Source organism: Amblyraja radiata, chromosome 4, assembly GCF_010909765.2.
Source record: "Amblyraja radiata isolate CabotCenter1 chromosome 4, sAmbRad1.1.pri, whole genome shotgun sequence".
Lineage (NCBI taxonomy): Eukaryota > Metazoa > Chordata > Chondrichthyes > Rajiformes > Rajidae > Amblyraja > Amblyraja radiata.
This window is the reverse complement of record NC_045959.1, coordinates 104,459,780-104,480,297: the sequence shown is the minus strand read 5'-3', so window position 1 is coordinate 104,480,297 and position 20,518 is coordinate 104,459,780. Positions and strand designations below refer to the sequence as shown.

The 20,518-nt window shown below is 41.6% G+C and overlaps 1 protein-coding gene across 2 annotated transcripts in view; it reads left to right on the top strand.

Annotated features, from left to right (window-relative positions):
- necab1 (N-terminal EF-hand calcium binding protein 1) overlaps nt 1–20,518 on the top strand; it is a 95,112-nt gene that overhangs the window by 31,965 nt on the left and 42,629 nt on the right. For both annotated transcript variants that reach the window (XM_033020157.1, XM_033020158.1), the window contains one exon: nt 915–1,012. In XM_033020157.1, coding sequence (XP_032876048.1) covers nt 915–1,012 — 98 coding nt within the window. The remainder of the gene's footprint in view (nt 1–914; nt 1,013–20,518) is intronic.

The window sequence follows — 20,518 nt, the reverse complement described above, 5'->3', positions numbered from 1 at the left end:
AATGCTTATAATAACGGAATGGTGCCATTCGGCGCAGCCGTTTTGGCGCTGTCGTTTCCGCGCCACCGTTTAGGCACCGCCGTTTTGCCTTTTCGGGGTGTTAGGGTTAGGGTTTCGGGGTGTTAGGGTTAGGGTTTCGGGGTGTTAGGGTTAGGGTTTCGGGGTGTTAGGGTTAGGGTTTAGGGGTGTTAGGGTTAAGGTTTCGGGGTGTTAGGGTTAGGGCTACGGGGTGTTAGGGTTAGGGTTTCGGGGTGTTAGGGTTAGGGTTTTGGGGTGTTAGGGTCAAGGTTTCGGGGTGTTAGGGTTTCGGGGTGTTAGGGTTAGGGTCAGGGTTAGGGTTAGGGTTGGGGTTAGGGTTAGGGTTCTGATGAGTACAGATATTATAAACGGAGGTGCCGAAACAGCGGCGCCGAAACCGCGGCGCCGAAAAGTACCCGACCCTTATAATAACATATCCATGTAAACTTCACTATTGTCACCTGAATTTCTGGTCCTCAATTGTTTTTCTGTAGCAGATTGCAAATGATTTACAGGACAAACAATATGGAATGGACCATTTATTTCTGCAAATATAGAAATACAAAAGGTTTAGTTTATTGTCACGTGTGCCTGCAGCGAAACCCAAAAAATGATAAGAAATTGGTTTAAGATATTGCCATCTCATTTTGCTTAGGCACACATATAAATAACTAAAGAAATAGCAAAACAAATTGAATCGTAGATATTTCAAATGCAGATGGCTTCATAAAATTACTGGCAATACTGCATGTTTTCTTTTGAGTTATGAATGTTTTGATGCCTATAAAATTATTTAAATGGGAACAAAAAAGAGACAAGTTGATGTTTAAATAGAGGAAGGCTGGAAATATGAATATGCTGGCTCAAGTCAAAAGGAACTTATGTTTCTTTTTCAGAATTCTTTTCTCAACATTTAGGAGAGTATGAAAATGTCTTGGCAGCTCTAGAAGATTTGAATATTTCTATATTAAAAGCAATGGACAAAACAAAGAAAGTGAGTATTTAGTTTATTATTTAAAACTTTGATGTTACAAGGTTGGACAGACTTTTGAATTCAAATATTTAAAATTACAAGACAATTGGGGCAGTACATGTGCTTCATTGGTAGAGTCACTGTCTCAAATCTCAAGCAACCTGGGTCCAATCCTGACTGTCCCACTATCTGTGTGGTGTTTGGTTGTTATCCTGTGATGATAGACTTTCCTTCAGTGTTCTAGTTTCCTCCTACATCCCAAAGTTGTGTGGGTTGGTAGATGAATTGGCCAAATGTGTGGGTGAGTTGTAGAATCTGGGGAGAGTTGATAAGAATGTGGGTGGAATAAGTTAGGATTGGTATAAATGGTCATATCACCGTTGGCACAGACTCAATGGGCCAAATGGTCTTTTTCCGTCCCGTATAACTCTATGATTAAACATTGAATATCGATCACCCATTCGCACTAGTCAATGTCATCCCACTTTTGCATCCACTCCCTACCCAGCGGGGGCAATTTACAGAGGCCAATTAATCTACAAACCTGTACGTCTTTGGGATGTGGGTGGAAACCAGAATACCCAGAGGAAACCCAAGTTGTCACAGGGAGATCATGCAAACTCCACATAGACAGCACCCGAGTTCGAGATCGAACCTGGGTCTCACTGCTGTGAGGCAGTAGCACTACCTGATGTGTCGCTGTGCCACCACAAATGACAAATTTTGAATGATACTTTAGCAAACGAGCAAACTCAAGAAGACTATAATTTTAGAGTGGTGATTGGCAGTGTCAGTTGTTTAGTTTCCCCTATCATACAGTATTTTCTGAATCATAACAAAATTGATATTGTTACTTTTCCTCACCATAGTCACCTTCAAATGGTGATTTGCCAAATAAAGTGATAAACCTATGGAGGTGAAATGTTCTCAGTACCCACCTGTACAAAGATTTATAGCTGCCACAACAACGTATTGGATCACCTACTGAGCCCTCTACTTTGCCACTCTGGTTCCTTGTATCATCCTAACATTCAAAGAATGGCAGCCAGAATATGCACAGCTCCGTTTAAGCATCTTCTGGTATGGAATTTCCTATTAATATTGGAGAAGTTAAAGCCACTCCCAATGACACCCTGAATGTTTTCAATTTTTCCGTAAAATGTTCCTCAATCGCCTGCTAACTATTGGGCAGCCTAAAGTTAATTATATTAAAGTAACTGCACTTTTCTTATATTTGAGCTCTACACATATTGCCTCAGTGGATGAACTCTCCAGTTTGTCCCGCACCACTTGCCTGCCTATCCTAACTGGCTGAACCTTTGATGTGACCACCTCCTACTGTCTATTACCCTCCCTGCATCCTGTTTGCTCCTCGGTGTGTCCAAATGTCAACTCCAATCCATCCATGCAGTCTACGAGGAGCTGCAAATGGACACACTTCCTGCAGACATAGTCATCAGAGACATCTGACTGCTCCCTGATTTTCCACAGGAAGAGCATACCATTTCACTGACTGCCACTCTAATACACACTTAAAACTGAATCTAGCAGTCATAAGAAGAAGTAAATCTAAAACACCTTACCTCAATTATGTGTGCCAGCCTCTCCGAAGCCCTGTATTTACTAAAGCCTGCACTTTTACCTACCAGCAACGATTCCATCTCAAAGAAGCCCCTCTCAAAGTAGTTCCTCTCAAAATGGCCACTCTGTTAGAACCTAACTTCCTTTCACCCATTCACAAACTTTTAAACTGCTCGTGCTCCTCCTCTCTGCTGCTAAGAGCCTGAAACATAACAATGTTTATCTCCCTCTTTTCCATAATCCATTCAAATAACTAATTGGACGATCATTTTATTTTCTCTATATCAGGTAATGAATTGAATTACATATGTAAAGTTAATTTGAGAAGCCCTGAAATGCATTAAAATACCGAATGTCTTGGGAACTCGGTGGTGAAGGGTCAATATTCTATTGTTATGCATTAATTTCAAAATGAAAATTATTTACATATTATCGCTTGCAGAAATTGCATCTATCCCTAGTGTTATATACACATTAATTGCAGACTGATTGAACTTGCAGATATCTCCTTGATATTAGAAATATAACTCAAAATTCAGCAACTATGAAATAGGTTTAAAAGTAAGCAATTTAGAAAGGCAGAGAACTACACCCAATCTACAATAGCTTCTCTCCTTGCCAAATTTTTATGTTTGCTCGGTGACCACAAGAAATGAGCACATTTGCATTGTTGAAATGAAGCTCATATTAATGATTCCGCCTTGTAGGTACATATATTGTATATGTGTTCTCTGGTACTTCAAAAACATACAAGTGTATTTTCTTATGTATCGGATAAAAATATGCTGACAGATCTTGCCAAATAATGTTGTCCAAACAACAAAATAAACACAGAATTAATAGTGAAATAAAGTACTGGCACCAAAATGGATGCAAAATAAAGTAAGCGTCTCTCCAGCTACAAATCATTATACTGCCAGGCGTACGTTTGTGCTGCAGTGGGAACTGTCTACTGGCCTTCCTTTTTAAGCATTGCTAATGGCTAGAAATATGATCAGATTTGCAGAGTAAATCAGTGTCATTAACCAACTTCACACAGCTTGCTAGTGGATCAGGTGACAATTGGTCTCATCTTTTGAAGATACTGATCCATGTAACTTAAGGTGCAGGAATGTGGAATAAAGAGAGTGGGTGTTTTGATTAGGCACCGTTTCAATAGAAGATGAAAGGTGGTCGGATGACATGTTGCAAAAGACCCAAACACTCGGTTGAAATTGAATTTTCTTAGAACAAGCCGCTGGGGCTTTAAAAAATGTATTACCTATAAAATTATGCGGTTGTAAAACATGGCAATTTAGTCTATTAATGATTCTAATTGCATAGTTGGTGGAGTATAAAGATATAATGAACATCCAAGAAAGCTGTATTTTTGATAATTACATGAATTAAGCAAAATGTTGTCTGTATAATGTATCTGACATAGTTTTTAAAGATCATTAATATCAGGTTTTCCATGGCTGCCAACTCAACTTAAAATTAAAGAATGATTTTACCTATACTAAGAATAACCTGCACTAAATAAACAAGTCTCTGGGATTGTAAAAGGTATTTTCCATGCTGGAGATGGGGTGAATTTAGCCCAAATAACACTTTATTTTAAACACATAATTTATTTTCAGAAATAATCATCAATTTCCAATATCATTCACACATTACCTCAGCAGAACTACTTTGGTTGTCAATTTGCCGGCTGTAATGTTCAAGTGCCTGGCAGTCTGTTTAAAATTGCTTTAAATACGGTAATCAAAGGCCAAACTTCTGTTTTGAAACTCCAAAGCCAAATCACCAAAAGCAGAACTGCTTATTAATGTGAAGTCATTAATGAAACAAAGCAATTTGAATTAAATAAATGATGACATACATCACAAGGGTAAAGGAGTGTGATGGCATTATTCAATGTTTTTGTTGGACTGTATTCAAGTATTGTGTGCAGTTTTGGCCACCTCATTTCAGAAAGGAGATCATAGAAACATAGAAAATAGGTGCAGGAGTAGGCCATTCGGCCCTTCGAGCCTGCACCGCCATTCAATATGATCATCACCCAACTCAGTATCCTGTACCTGCCTTTTCTCCATAAGGGCCACATCTAACTCCCTCTTAAATATAGCCAATGAACTGGCCTCAACTACCTTCTGTGGCAGAGAATTCCAGAGATTCACCACTCTCTGTGTGGAAAATGTTTTTCTCATCTCGGTCCTAAAAGACTTCCCCCTTATCCTTAAACTGTGACCCTTTGTTCTGGACTTCCCCAACATCGGGAACAATCTTCCTGCATCTAGCCTGTCCAATCCCTTAAGTCATAAAGTGTGCACAGTGTAGATCAAGCAGAGTAATATGAATAGGAAATGTTATGGGGAAAGACTTTGGATATTGTGACTACTTCCATCAGAATAGAGAAAACTACTGTAAATGATGTTTCAACAAAATTATTAGGTCATTTAATATCATTTCAAAAACTTAATACCACACTCTTATATTACAAAACCGTGCCAACATCTTTGCAACACCGTGATTCAATGGGAACATCCTAGAACAGGTCCAAGCCTAGTGTTGGCAATCCAACCAGAGGATGTCCATGTTAATATTTTAAATGTGCCTTTATTCCTTGTCTTTTCAATGTCCTCCTCCACTCCCAACGCATTGGTGACTTCCCTTTGTTCTCTCCCCATCTACCCCCTCCCCAACTCCTTCAACTCCATCCTTGTCCCCATTCTGGCCCAGAACATCCCAACAATGGTCTCCAGCCATGATCTTTAGATCCTGGACCAATTTTGCAGGCATCATTCATAGGGGGCACCTGTTGAAATCAGTGAATAAATTGTGAGTCTCTTGCCGATGACCCAGTTTTTGTAGTCACGATTATTATGTGCCTGGTTTTTAATAACACGGTTATTATCTGTTAGTAATTATCTTACTGATCCTTTGTGCCACCTAACATATTGATGGTGAGGGATTTGATAATGTTAACAGCATAGAGTGTCAAGGAGAGGTCTTTAGACTCTACTTGTTGGAGATAGTTACTGCACTTCACTCTAAATTCACAGAACTTGCAGTTTGTTGGCCCAACTCTAGATGTTGTCATAGCATCATTGAATCTTGGATGAGTTTGGCTGAAGGTCCTGTTTCCATGCTGTATGACTCTAATCATAGAGCCATACAGATGGAAACAGGCCCTTCACCCCAATTTGCCCGTGCCGACCAATCTGGCATACTGGGCTAGTCCCATATGCTGGCATTTGGCCTATAGCCCGTTTAGCCTTTCCTCTCCATATATCTGCCCAAATGCCTTTTCCACACTTGAACGCTCTTCTTCTGGACAGAGCAAGGAGAGATCTCCTGCTTCTCACCTTCCTCTCCACCAGCCTTCACATTCAGAAAATATGTTGTTGCAGTTTCTACCATCTTCATTGAGATTCCACTACCAGTCACATCTTTTTCCCTGCCATTTCAGCCTCCTTCTTATGGTAATTTCCTATGCAATCACAGGAGAAGCAACACTTGTCCTTTCACCTTTTCCAGGGATCCAAGCAGTCTTTTCACATAAAGCAATGATTCACTTGCACTTCTCCTAATCACATGTATTGCATTTGATGTTCACAATGTGGTCTTCTGCACTATGGAGAAACCAAACCCAAAATGTATGTGTATTCAGTAAACTGGAGCAACCATGAGCTCCCTGTTGCTCACCACTTTAATTCTCCATGTCTCTCCCACCCTTACCTGGTCTCCTGCAAGATGGGCTTCAGGAGTAGCATCTGTACAACCAACCTTCTGGACTCAATATTTAATTTTATAGCTTTCTGCATCAGAATGGGCCCGGCCATCCATGTGCGACATTGGCTGTACCTGATCTGTTGAGCAAGTACTCTGTTGAGTTGCTCTGCGTTTAGCAATTCTTACATTCTTAAAAGGGTCTCGACCCGAAATGTTACCCATTCCTTCTGTCCACAGATGCTGCCTGTCCAACTTTTTGTGCCTATCTTTGGTTTAAACCAGCATCTGCAGTTCTTTCTTACACATTCCGTCTTACATTCCTTTGTCTGTTTTCGCTCTCTTTAGTTGCCTTGGTTTGTATCTTTTATGAAGAAAGGACCATTTTGTCACTTCCTTAATTTATCGATGATTATTTAAAATATTAGAGAAGCCATTAATAAGCCTTTATTATTTTCAAAGCAGCAATTTTTCTGAAATGTTGCTGAAACCACTGTGTTTCTGGCTCACAGCTAAAGGGTAAATGATGGCATCTTCTTAAAGTTCAGGCATGTATCATTTATCAGTCCAAATCCAGACCAAGTTAATGCTGCAATTTTCTTCAACTTAGACACTCAGTTTAGGCTTACCGAAAGATTGGAATTTCTCAAGAATATTCTGTAAATATTTCCACTTCTATCAACTTAGCCCGTATCTTGTTGCTTAATTTACATATTCATTGGCAGCAAAAAATCCATGAATCATGTGAAACCCTGATGTACCAGCATTGCTGGTAATGTTCAGTGAGAGGATAATGTCTCATCACAGGCTGTAGAACATACTACTAGAGAGGGTGAAAGGTGTCAGTGTTCAGAAAGAGCTGTCTGGCTTTGTAAACAACTCACTGAAGGTTATGATGCAGCTGTAGCTTGCAGTCGGGAAGGCAAACTATATGATGGCATTGATTGCAGGGGAATTTGAGTACATGAAAAGAAACATCCTGTTCCAATAATCTCTGGTCCTCCTGAGACCTCACCGAGTCATAGAGTCACATGGCATGAAAACAGGACCTTTGGCCCAACTTGTACATGAATACCAACTTGCCCCATCTAAGTTAGTCCCATTTGCCTGCATTTGGCCCATATCCCTCTAAACCTTTCCTATCCATGTCTTTAAAAAGCTGTTATAATTCCTGCCTCAACTAGCTCCTCTGGCAGTTCTTTCCATATATCCACTACCCTCTGAATGAAAAAGTGACTCCTATTAGGTTCCTATTAAATCTTCCCCCTCTCACCTTACCTTTTTTGCCTCAAGGATCTATTTGTGAAAAAAAGGGAGCACCACAAAGGTTCATCAAATCGTTTCTTGGGATGATACTTTTGTCAAATGAGGACAAATAAAGCAGACAATGCCTTTTCTCTCTTGAATATAGAACTAGAGAGAATTTCATTGAAGCATAAAATGTAGGGATGCGATAAAAAGAAATGTCTTCATCATGATTCTAGTAAATATTTGGACGTGGGATTTGGAGGCTCAGTTGCTGAATATTCTTCAAGGTAGGATTTTTAGATATTAAAGGAATCATGGGACAAGAGTTTAGTATGGGAGAAATGCATGAAGGCAATGATCTTATTGGATGGCAGAGAAAACACAATGGGCCCACTGCTTTTATTTCTAACGTGAAGTAATTTTTCTTGGTTTTTACTTAATTGCACATTCGTCTTAGGATGGCATAGTAATGCAGCTGCTACAGCTGCTGCCTCACAGAGCCACAGACCTGTGTTTGATTTTGCCCTTTGGTGCTGTCTGTGTGGAGTTTGCATCTTCTCCCTCTGCCACGTGGGTTTCCTTTGGGTGCTCCGGTTTCCTCCCACATCCCAAAGGCGTGCAAGTTTGTCATTTAATTAGCCTCCGTAAAATTCCCCTAATGTGTGGATGAGAAAGTTGTATAACATAGAACTAATGTGAAAGAATGATCAATAGTCGCCATAGGTGGGCCTAAAGGCATATTTCCACGCTGCATCTCTAAACTAAACTAAACTATTTCATTATAGTCAATGAAATGATGTAGTGCAGCCTTGGTTATGGTAGACATTATTTGCAAATCATTAAGCTGACTTTTTAAAATGTATTTAGCTGCTTACTTTACAATGATAATAGGATATTTTGGGGCAGATTATAGGGTTACTGGACTTCATGTGTTTATTTATTTGCGTAGAGAAGTATGTGTAATCTAACAGATCTATAGCTCCATATTTATTGATAAAGACTTGTAGAAATTATTAACTCTAAGATATATGCTAAAACTTCTCAATAATGTATGCTGCATCCATATCAAATCAGCACTTTTAACCTTTTGAATATTGACATGGAGGAATGTCAACAGAAATAACAATCAAATTTTAGATGAAATATCGCAGTGCAAAGGCAACATTATAGTCATGATCAGATCAATATCTAATGCAATATTCTACTATTGGCACGGCATTGTAAGGCAAATTACCGGGTACACCCAAGCCTATCCATAGAAATTGCCAGAAGTTCCTTTTTTGAAATTTCATCTATGTTAGCTATTTTGTTGTGGTACACTGAGGAACATAAGACAATGTTATTCACTGCAGAATTCAGTCCCCTATACCTGGCCTCTGAACTTTGCCTAACCTTGACAACTTCCATCCCTTATACATGAATATCATTCTGCAGGGGGAAAATAACTGCTAATGTTAAAATAACAAGTAAAAAATAACAATTTTTGGTCAAATTAATTTGAGAACTAGAAAGGTGAAGTCAGGTGACTGCCAATCACCCCCCCACCCCCCGGACACTTATTATCACTTATTATTATTTATTCAAATCATTTGCTATGTCGCTCTAATGCTAAATGCATTTCGTTGTCTCTGTACTGTACACTGACAATGACAATTAAAATTGAATCTGAATCTGAATCTGAATCTGACATTGGTTGTAAATGGTATAGTGGCCTCTTGTAATGGGTGCCAAATGTCTGAAGTATTCAATGCTGGGTTCTAATTACATCTCAGAGAGATATCTAAGATAGTAAAATAGCTGTCATTTGGCCCCTTATTATAATGGAAATATGCTCAGGATTTTTATGCCCAACCATGGTAGCATTACCATATCAAACATGGAAAAGAAATAACTAAAAAAAATGGTTAGATCATTCTTTTTTCCTTTGATAACATTCCAGATTCGCCCTCCAAGCACTTACTTTGTTCCCTGTTGCACCAAAGGATGAGGCAGGTGATTGCTATACAGGAGGCAATCTGCACATTTGAAGGAAATACAATAAGTAAAATTGCTTTGAAGTAAGCTTTGTCCGAAGCATCACTACCACAGAAAAAGTAACGTTCAGCTATCCTTGAGGAGTGAATTCAGTATTTAAAACAAATGTGTTAAAGAATAAATGGAAAATGTTTACAGATTTTGAGGCATTACTATTAACTCCAAATGCTCAATCAATATCGGAGCACCAATACATGTTATTCAAGATTTATCCCCCTCAATATGATAGGTTTAAGCTGAATGATAAGTAACAGTTTCTGAATGCAAGAATTAGCCTTACATCAACGATTGTCAGTTTTATGAACATTTATCTAGTAACACATTTTTTTTTTTTTTAAATATTTTATTTTATTAGGAGTAAGTACAATCATATGGCACCAAAGTGCCTAATATATATTTTCATAATACATTTCATGTACAGCTTCTTATTTTTGTTGTTGTTATAATAAAGAAAAATACGAATAAGAAAAAGAAATTAGATAGTAATGGATAGAAAGACGTGAGATATATAGTGTGTGAAGAAAAAGAAGAAAGACGAATGAATGAAGAAAGTTGAAGAAAATAAAATAAATGAATGTATTTCTTAGGAGATATAAGGAACTGTAGATGCTGGTTTATAAAGTGCTGAATTAACTTGGAGGATCAGACAGCATCTCTGAAGAATATGAATTGGTGACATTTCAGGTTGAGTCCGTCTGAAGAAGGTCCAGACCCGAAACATCACCTATCCATGTTCTCCAGACGTGCTGCCTAACTCAAGGAGTTACTCCAGCATTTTGAGTCTTTTAATGTATTTCTTATTTGGACTTCAAAGACTAAATTCCTAGCCAAAACAAACCCTGAGTTAAGCATGGACTGGGCCTGGAAGCACTACAAAGACGGTGCTTACAACATGAAAGGAAAAACACAATATTAGATTTAGAGTGCGAGTCAAAGGGTACATCGCAGGAGAGAACACCCTGAGCAGGGGGGAGAATAGTAGGATAAGCAATCTTGCTTCATTCTAGATGTCAGAGTGTATAGTTCCACAGCTGATGAGTATCTCGGTCTTAGTAGTCTTGCTTTAAAGGAAGTGTCTGTGAGCATGGAGTACCTGCGCTGACACTGGAATTCTATCAGGTGCTGCAGTACAAGTGGTGGTGTTCACTAATTGCACATGCACTAATTGCAAGGCTGTAGACTACTATGAATATGCAATTGTTCCATGAAATTATGCAAGGCTACCACATCATACATCATACAAGGGTTTATAGATAACCAAGCTAGTCAGAACTAATAGGCTGAACTGGAGAGGGTTGTCTTAAATGTACATTTGAGAGGTCATGAAAAGTCAAAGTTTAACATTAATCCAAAAACAAAAATACAGTAGATGCTGGAAATCAGCCCCGTGTTTCTGGTCAAGCACCTGCAGTGGAAAATGAACTCACAAGTTTCTTCCTCGGAGGTAAGCCACAGCTGTATACAATGAGTATCAGGTCATTTGACTTTACTGTACATGGTCAAACTCAGACAGCCCATACGTCTGAAGGTGTATAGTCAATAGCTTGCCTGTATCATGTGTTTCAAACTGCTGTGAAACAAAAGTGATTAATTTTGAAAGAGACTCCTCTAATATCATAAAAGTGAACCACAATGCATTCATAAAGAAGCTCGAGCAGACAATCCGCACAGGTTTCAAACAGTTAATGATGTGGTTACCGAAAATGTGTTATTTGTATAGGTAGTGATATCAAACATTCCCATGGTGTCTCAAGGTGTAACATCAATGAGGAGGAAGTCAATGAAAAAATACTAATTCTCCAGGGCTTCTATATTTTGCTCCCAGATTTTGGTGGGCATTGGGAGAAATGCAACAATATTGTTATTTAGAAAGTTTGGAAGTTGTTTCCTTCTGGTTGAATGACTGGCAGCAAAGTAAATTACACTGGAGTGCACTGACTGTGGATGTTCTGCAGATAATTATAAATTTGCGCCGGGAACAAAGCAGAGGGGATAATTCATAAAAGTACATCTCTTCCTTAATTTACAAAGGAAATGTGGTCATGTTCATAAGTTCTAGGAGCAGAATTCAATAATGGCTGATCTATCTATCAACCCCATTCTCCTGCCTTAACCCTTGACACACCTGGTCCCGCCATATGTTTTTTTTTAAGTAGAAATGTTATAGGTTCTACTTGGGTTTGTAGTATAAAGAGCCTCAGTAAATTGCCTCTAGTGTGTAGAGAGTGGAACATAGAACTAGTGTAAACGGGTAATGGATCGTCGGCATGGATATGGTAATCCAAAGGTCCCGTTTCTATGCTGCATCTTTCAATCAATCAATTCAATCAATTAATAAATGTGGGAGAGATGCATTACGGGCATTTGGTACTGTGTATTTCTATGCATGTGGGGTAACACACTGATTGTTACAACAGTCTGAAGAAGGGTCTCGACCCGAAACGTCACCCATTCCTTCTCTCCAGAGATGCTGCCTGCCCCGCTGAGTTAATCCAGCTTTTTGTGTCTATCTTCGGTTTATACCAGCATCTGCAGTTCAAGGACAGAGGGACAAGATTTAATATGAACCCGAGGGGCAACTTTTTCACCTAGAGAGTGGTGGATGTATGGAATGAGCTACCAGAGGTGGTAGTTGAGGCTGGTACTGCAACAACATTTGAAAGACACTTGGACAAATACACGGATATGAAAGATAGGAGAGATATGGGCCAAAAGCAGGCAAATAGGACTAACTTGGGGCATCTTGCTCAACGTAGATGAGTTGGCCGTTTCCATGCAGTGTGACTCTATGACTCTGAGAAATAAATTCATAAAAACTCATATCCCAAAGAGTCAATGTAATTATAATGATAATTCATCAATTGGATTGTCATTAATCAAGGGATACCTGTAGAGAAGATTTCATTCGCTATCTAACCTATCATGGGGAATGGGAAGGATGAGGAACGAATGCAATGAATAATGACAAGAGTCAAGAGTGTTTTATTGTCATATGACCCAAAGAGAACAATAAAATTCTTACAATTAGGGCCCGAGGTAACTATTGCAAGAAAATCTACAGCACATTCAAAGTGCACAGGAGTTGGGCTTGCAATGCTGAGTTGTTGATCTTTAGTTGTCAGAGAAATTAATGTATGATTTAAACTTGGGAATGTTGCCAAAATAAGCTTTGGAAAACTTTTTGAAAGAGAGATTTGTCTCAAAGGAATGTTTCTAAATTTACTTGGGCAGACTCACGGAACAATCAGTCAAAAATATGTCACCTAACTTGACATAAGCTTCAAGCATCTCCAACACCATATCTCCAGGAAATAGAAATGATATTATTCATTTGGATAGAAATACCAATTGACAATAATGATAAGTGACTTCTCAGTCCAGTGGAACAATTATGTTGTCATAGCTTCTAGTATTTCTGATAAAAGTAATATATAATCACAATAATATTATAAATCAAATTAAATGAAATTGAAAATGCTTAGCATTTCACCAAAATGCAAGAGCAATAAATTTACTTGTAACAGCAGTTATACTTAATGCATTTATCAGAAATTGTTTACTGTTATCATAACAATGGTAGTTATCCACTGAAAACCAAAATAAGAGGTTTAGCATGATAAGGAAGACAAGAGTAAATGAATTAAATGTTTAGAAAGGAACTGCAGATGCTGTTTTAAGCTGAAGATAGACACAAGTGCTGGAGTAACTCAGCGGGTCAGGCAGCATCTCTGGAGAAAATAAATGGTTGACAATTCAGGTCTGAAGAGGGGTCCGACCTGAAACATCACGAATATCCATTCGCTCCAGCATTTTGTGTCTACCTTCTAAATGAAATGTTCATTGGGTTAACAAGCTGGAGAAGGTAAATCCAAATGCATTTAATATTCATCTGATTAAGGCTGCGGAGGGGATAAGTCCAAATGCATTAAGCACCCATTTGCTAATATCCCACGGTAAACACATAAAGCTGGAGCAATTCAGCGGGACAGGCAGCATCTTTGGAGAGAAGGAATGGGTGACATTTCAGGTTGAGACCCAAGTCGAGACTGATCAGTCTGAAGAAGGGTCTCGACCCGAAACGTCACCCATTCCTCTCCAGAGTTGCTGCCTGTCCCGCTGAGTTGCTCCAGCATTTTGTGTCTACCTTTGATTTACACCAGCAACTGCAGTTCCTTCCTACTGCTAATATCCCACATTCAGCCAATATTGAATTACACTGAATTATGTAACATAACAATAGTGATCACAGGCCTCTTTTGATCAATATGAATCTAAGTGGTGTCTAAATGTGAGTTGAAGACTGCATGGATTTTTTAACTCAAAATGTGAACTCAACTATTGCAATAACAATGTAATAATGCATGAAATCTTAACAACATATGATATAGTTGTGAATAGTACGTGATTTTTTTTGGGGGGGAATATATGAGTCATGCAGTTGTGCTTAAGTACTGGTATTTACATAGCCTTATGCGAGATGCAGAACTGTAAATGGTAAATTAATGTATATTCAGTAAGAGTAGAAGTCCACAATATATTACATGATCCTGATGCATATAGCCTCGTGGAATAACTAAGGCAGCGTGAGAACTAAGCAACCGAGACTGGCAAATCTCCGATAAACAGTCCTCTCTTACCTTAAATCTATGCCCTCTAGTATTTGACATCTCCACCCTGGAAAAACGACTGACTATCTACCCTATCTATGCCTCTCATAATTCTGCCTCTGTGGCTCCAGAGAAAACATCTTTGTCCATCCTCTCCTTATAGTTAATATTCTCTAATCTAAGCAACTAGATGGTGCACCTGTCTTGCACCCTCTCCAAAGCATTAATTTTCTTCCTGTTACGCGATGACCAGAACAGTTTAGCACAGGAACAGGCCCTCCCGCCCCCAATGTCCCTGTCGACTGCAATAGGGATGTCACTGAAGCTTTCCTACTTACAGTATCTCAGTTTCTGTTCATTTGGGAGATGGTTAGAATGGGGGAGAGAATTATGAGTTCAAGGGGCTGGTTGGGGTTATGTCAACCAGCATCGATAGGTTATATATGTATTAGTCATTGTCTGAAGTTTTTTTTTTACAGAGGTGCACTTCCAAGTATCAGTTCTCATTGCTTATCCAGTCAGATACTGGAATTTCTGCAAATTCTGCTTCTGAAAGACTCACTATTAGAGGATGATTTATTGTCCATACCCATCTTCATAATGGCCTCCTGGACCTTTGGTACTAAATATTTTTCCTTCCACTTCCTCTGCAATCATTTGTAGGTCATGGTTTGAGAAATGAGATACATGCTCTCACCTCTCCCTCGACAACAGAATCGCAGGCTATAGCACCTACATCACTGCTGTGATTTACTGCAGTACCCTCTAAGGACTGAAGCATGACGTTGTTTAGGGCTGTAGAATACTAGAAGCTGCACTGTATTCATTCATTATTGTCAGGTTCTGCTTTGTCTGACAAATCCAGTAGTATTAGTCAGCAAAAATGCCACTGACTTTATACAAAAAGGATCATAGTGTCTCCATTTCCCCAGCTTGCATCAGTAGGTGAACCAGACAACAATGGATTAATGGTCAACATTAGAATGAAATAATTTGTCAGCTTACATTTTTTTAAATGACCTTGCAATTCCTGACTGCGTATTGTGTGATGATTCCGTGTTTCTATGTTAGATTGTTTCATAAGCTGATCTTTGTACGCTTCGACAGGAACTAAAGGATGACCTGTTGTGATCATTTAAAATTCGTGATAATCGCAATCATTATCATACTTTATTAGCCAAGTATGTTTTGCAACATACGAGGAATTTGATTTGCTGTACAGTCATACCAACAAAAAGCAACAAAACACACAAAATACATTTGAACATAAACATCCACCACAGCAACTCCACCACATTCCTCACTGTGATGGAAGGCGAAAAAAAAATTCTATCTCTTCCCTTCTTTGTTCTCCCGTGGTGGGGGGCCACGAGCCTTCCGTTGACGGGACGATCTTGGCTCCCGTAGCCGGCGGTCAGGCCCTCCGCACCGGGCAATTAAGCTCACGCTTCGGGGGAATCTCAGCTCCCCCACGCCGGGCGATCGGACCCTGGGTCGGGGCTGTCGAACCTTCTGTGACTGGAGCTTCCCGACATCAGCCTCTACCCAAGACTGCGAGCTCCTTGATGGTGAAATCCACAGGTTGTGGTTGGAGCGTCGATCCCAAGCAAGGGATCGGCTCCGATGGTAAGTCCACGGCCCCGCGGTGGGGCTCAAAGTCAGTCTCGAGCAGGGCTGCCAGCTCCATGATGTTAGGCCACAGAGCGACCAGAGATACGATCTGGAAAACAATCGAATCTCCGGCAAGGTAAGAAATTGAAAAAAAGCCTCCCCCGACCCCCGACCCCACTCCCCACATAAAACAAACCAGGGAACATTACACACATACCTTACAAACACACTAAAAATAACAAAAAAGACAATAAGACATACAGACCGTTGGCGAGGCTGCCATCGCTGATGGCGCCACTCGGTGGAATTCATGAAAATTAACATATAATAAAGAAAAGTACATTACAGGGACAGTAACGTTGGCCGACAATGTCCATGTCGAACATGATACAAAGATAAACTAATCTTCTCTGGAAGGATATGGAGCAGCATGTTCAAATGTTTTAGGAGCAGAATTAGGCCATTCGGCCCATCAAGTCTGCTCCACCATTCAATCATGGCTGAGCCTCTCAACCCCATTCTCCTGCCTTCTCCCCATAACCCCTGACACCCTGACTAATCAAGAATGTTTCATATGTTCATATGAAATCAAGAATGTTTCACATTCAAGCATCTATCTATACATAACTAAAACACTGATCTTGTTATCTTTCAGTTTGCGCGGTTTTTCTATTTGCGTAAAAATAGTACACGATAGCGCTACGATTTTTCGCCAAGTCACTCACCGTTCTCCTATGCTGCGAATGCACTGTTTCATTCTGATCGGTGGCATATTGTAAAATTTAGCGAGGCTCAAAAATCGTAAAGCTACGCATGTGCAGATCGACCTCCTCTCCTGCCAGTCAGTGCCGCGCGGATTAGTCTCTTTTCCTGTCACTCCCTGAGATGGGACTTCCTGCATCTTTACTGGACCTGAGGGACGCTCTGGATGGCTGGTGGAGGTCTCCAACCGGACACAATTTTCGGTCCAGCCCAGCCCGGCCCAGCCCAGCCCGGTGTGACGTGGAGTCGGAGATGTCGCCGATGTCGCCAAACAGAATGCGGAGACTCTGATCCTCGGCGGCGGAGTACGACCAGCGCCCACTGTGAGTCCCCATCGCACCGCAAGCTCCAGCCCCTTCCCCTCTGGTCCCCTTCGCTGGCTCCAGCCCCCCTCCCCCGTGATACCCCCCTCTCCCCCATGGCTCTTCCCCTGTCTTTTCTCCAAGCTCACTCCCCGCCCCCACAACTTCTCCCCCACACACAACCCTCTCCCCCCACAACCCCCCCTGCCCACAACCCTCCACTGCCCACACACCCCCTCCTCCCACAACCCCCCCTGCTCACACACCATCCTCCCCCACACACGCCCCCAGCCCACACACCCCCTCCTCCAACAACCCCCCCCCCGCCCACACATCATCCTCCCACACACACGCCCCCAGCCCACACACCCCCTCCTCCAACAACCCCCCAGCCCACACATCATCCTCCCACACACATGCCCCCAGCCCACACACCCCCTCCTCCAACAACCCCCCCCCCGCCCACACACCATCCTCCCCCACACACGCCCCCAGCCCACACACCCCCTCCTCCAACAACCCCCCCCCCCGCTCACACACCACCCTCCCCCACACACGCACCCAGCCCACACACCCCCTCCTCCAACAACCCCCCCCCCGCCCACACACCATCCTCCCCCACACATGCCCCCAGCCCACAACCATCCCCCCACAAGCCCCCCGCCCACACACCCATTTCCCCAAAACCCCCCCGCCCACACACCCCTCCCCCCACCTACCCACCCCGCCCACACAACCCTCCCCCCGGCCCACACACCCTTCCCCCCGCCCACACACACCCCTCCCCCTGCCCACACACACCACTCGCCCACACGCACACCTCACCTCCCACCCCACATCCCCCTGTCACACACACACCCTCTCCCCCTCCTACACCCCACCCACACACACCCCTCCTCTCCCACCCCACACCCCTCCGCCACACACCCCACTTCCCTCCGAGTGCTGGGGGATGAGGGGGAATGCAGTTAGGAGCAATGGGTGAGTGGTGGAATATTGCGTTGGGGGAACGGGTTGCGTTGGGGGAACGGGTGAGTGGTGGAATATTGTGTTGCGGAATGGTTTGCGTTGGGGGACCAGGCCTCCTGTATGACTGGGACCCAACGGGTCCCACTTAGTCTAGTGTGACCTATATCCCTCCATTCCCCTAAAAGCCTCTTAAACAACACTGTCATATCTGCCTCCACCACCACCGCTAGTAATGAGTTCAGGTACTCACCACTCTCTATGTAAAAAACTTGCCCTGCACAAAATTCATTGCATGTAAACCCCATCTTACAAATGACCGATTTTCTGTATGTACATCCGCTACATACGAGCGAGTATTTAAGGAACTGGCAGGATGAATTTGCCTGCTGCTACAGGGATAAATAAATTTTCTGCCTTTTGGGAACTAGGTTCGTGACTGCATTTCCAACTTGTGAACTGTTTGTGTTTGAACAGTGCTCTGGAACGGAACCATGCCATAACCTGGGAACAACCTGTACTTTGAAACTGGTAAATGTATCCATAAAGCCTTTTAAAATCACATAAATTATTTAAAATCAATTTACTGGGTTATGAGAGAAACAGTTAAAGATCCAGTTTCAGTCGCATTAATAAAATTTGTTGCCACCCTCGCAAAATCTGGTCATACAATGAAAATAAAAATACTGATACAGGAACCGCAGAAGCTGGAATCTTGAGCAAAATACAAATTGCAGAATCAGCATCTGTGAAATGGATAGATGATGATGTTTCAGTTCGGGACGCTGTACAGGGGTTTTCACAGAGTCTGAAGAAGGGTCCTGACTTAAAACATTGCCTGTCTATTCCCTCCACAGATGCTGCGTTCCTCCAGCACATTGTCTATTACATATTAAAAATACTACCTGATTGAACTAGTTTGTAGAACAGTTCATATTTTCTGATATGCAAATTAATTTGAGCAACATTTTGAGCAACAATGTTTAATTTAGTCAATGTGTGCCACTATGAGTATAGTTTGCATATTAATCCACGGACAAAACACTTGACCTGATATTCCAGAATTCTCTCCCTCAATGTTTACATTGTGAAATCAATTTCTCCACCTTCAAAATCGTCCACCAAAATTTCCCCTTTAACAATGGGGCAGCACGGTGGCGCAGCAGTAAAGTTGCTGCCTTCCAGGGCCAGACACCCGGGTTTGATCCCGACTACAGGCGCAATCTTTATGTGGTTTGTACGTTCTCCCCGTGACCTGCGTGGGTTTTCACCGGCTGCTCCAGATTCCTCCCACACCTACAAGCTTGTAGGAATGGCTTTGGTAAAAATAAGTCCCCAGTGTGTAGGATAGTGCTTGTGTATGGGAATCGCTGGTCGGCCCGGACTCGGTGGGCCGAAGGCCCTGTTTCCACGCTGTATCTTTAATCTAAATGAATTTTAAAATGCTTTAATTTGCCTGCCCAACAATTTTTCATTGCACTTCATGTTGCCCGACATACATTTCATCTGACATTTGTTTTGAAAGTGCAGTGTAAATCCAAGTTATTTTTTGAGTCATAAGAGTCATAGAGTGATACAGTGTGGAAACAGGCCCTTCGGCCCAACTTGCCCACACTGACCAACATGTCCCAGCTACACCAGTCCTACCTGCCCGCCTTTGGTCCATATCCCTCCAAACCTGTCCTATTCTTGTACCTGTCTAACTGTTTCTAAATGTTGGAATAGTCCCTGCCTGAACCACCCTTTGTGCGAAAAGGTTACCCCTCATTTTCCAATTAAATCTTTTCCCATTCACCTTAAACCTATGTTCTCTGGTCATCGATTCACCAACTCTGGGCAAGAGACACTGTGCATCTACCCGATCTATACCTCTCATAATTTTATACACCTCTATAAGATCACCCCTCATCCTCCTGTGGTCCAAGGAATAGAATCTCAACCTACTCAATCTCTCGCTATAGCTCACACCCTTTAGTCCTCGCAACATCCTCGTAAATCTTCTCTGTACCCTTTCCTGCAGAAAAAAAGTACTTCAATATTATAATACCTTCCATAAAAATATCAATGTCTATTAATTGCACATATACTCTCTTTTATTCTATTCCACAAACATCAAAAATATTTCAACTACATAGATTTAAATTTATTAGAACTGAAATTTAGGAGGCAACAGGGTGGTAGTTCTGTGGCCCCCTTCATTGAACCTGTGGCCCCCTAAATCCCAATTTGTTTCTGTGGCCCCCCCTGAAATTTGCCATGGCCCCATATGGCCCCAGGTTGGGAATCACTGATATAGATGACCAACAGTAACGGGCTGAAGGACAGAACCCTGCGAACACACCACTAGACACAGGCCTCCAGTCCAAGAAGCAACCTTCCACTATCACTGCTTCCTTCCATGATGCCAATTTCCTATCCATTCAGCTACCTCTCCTTGGATTCCATTCGACCTTACCTTCCAGAGCAGCCTCACAAGCGGAACCTTGTCGAATACTTTGCTGAAGTCCATGTACACAACATCTACAGCTCTGCCCTCATTGACCTTTTCAAATAAAGGTCACATCTTTTTTTTTAAACTCAGATTTGTGTGACATGACCTCCCACGCACAAAACCATGCTCACTTTCAGTCCTTGTCCGCCTAAATGCCTGTATATCCAATCCCTGAGAATACTCTCTCTTAATTTTCCAATTACAGATGTTAAAC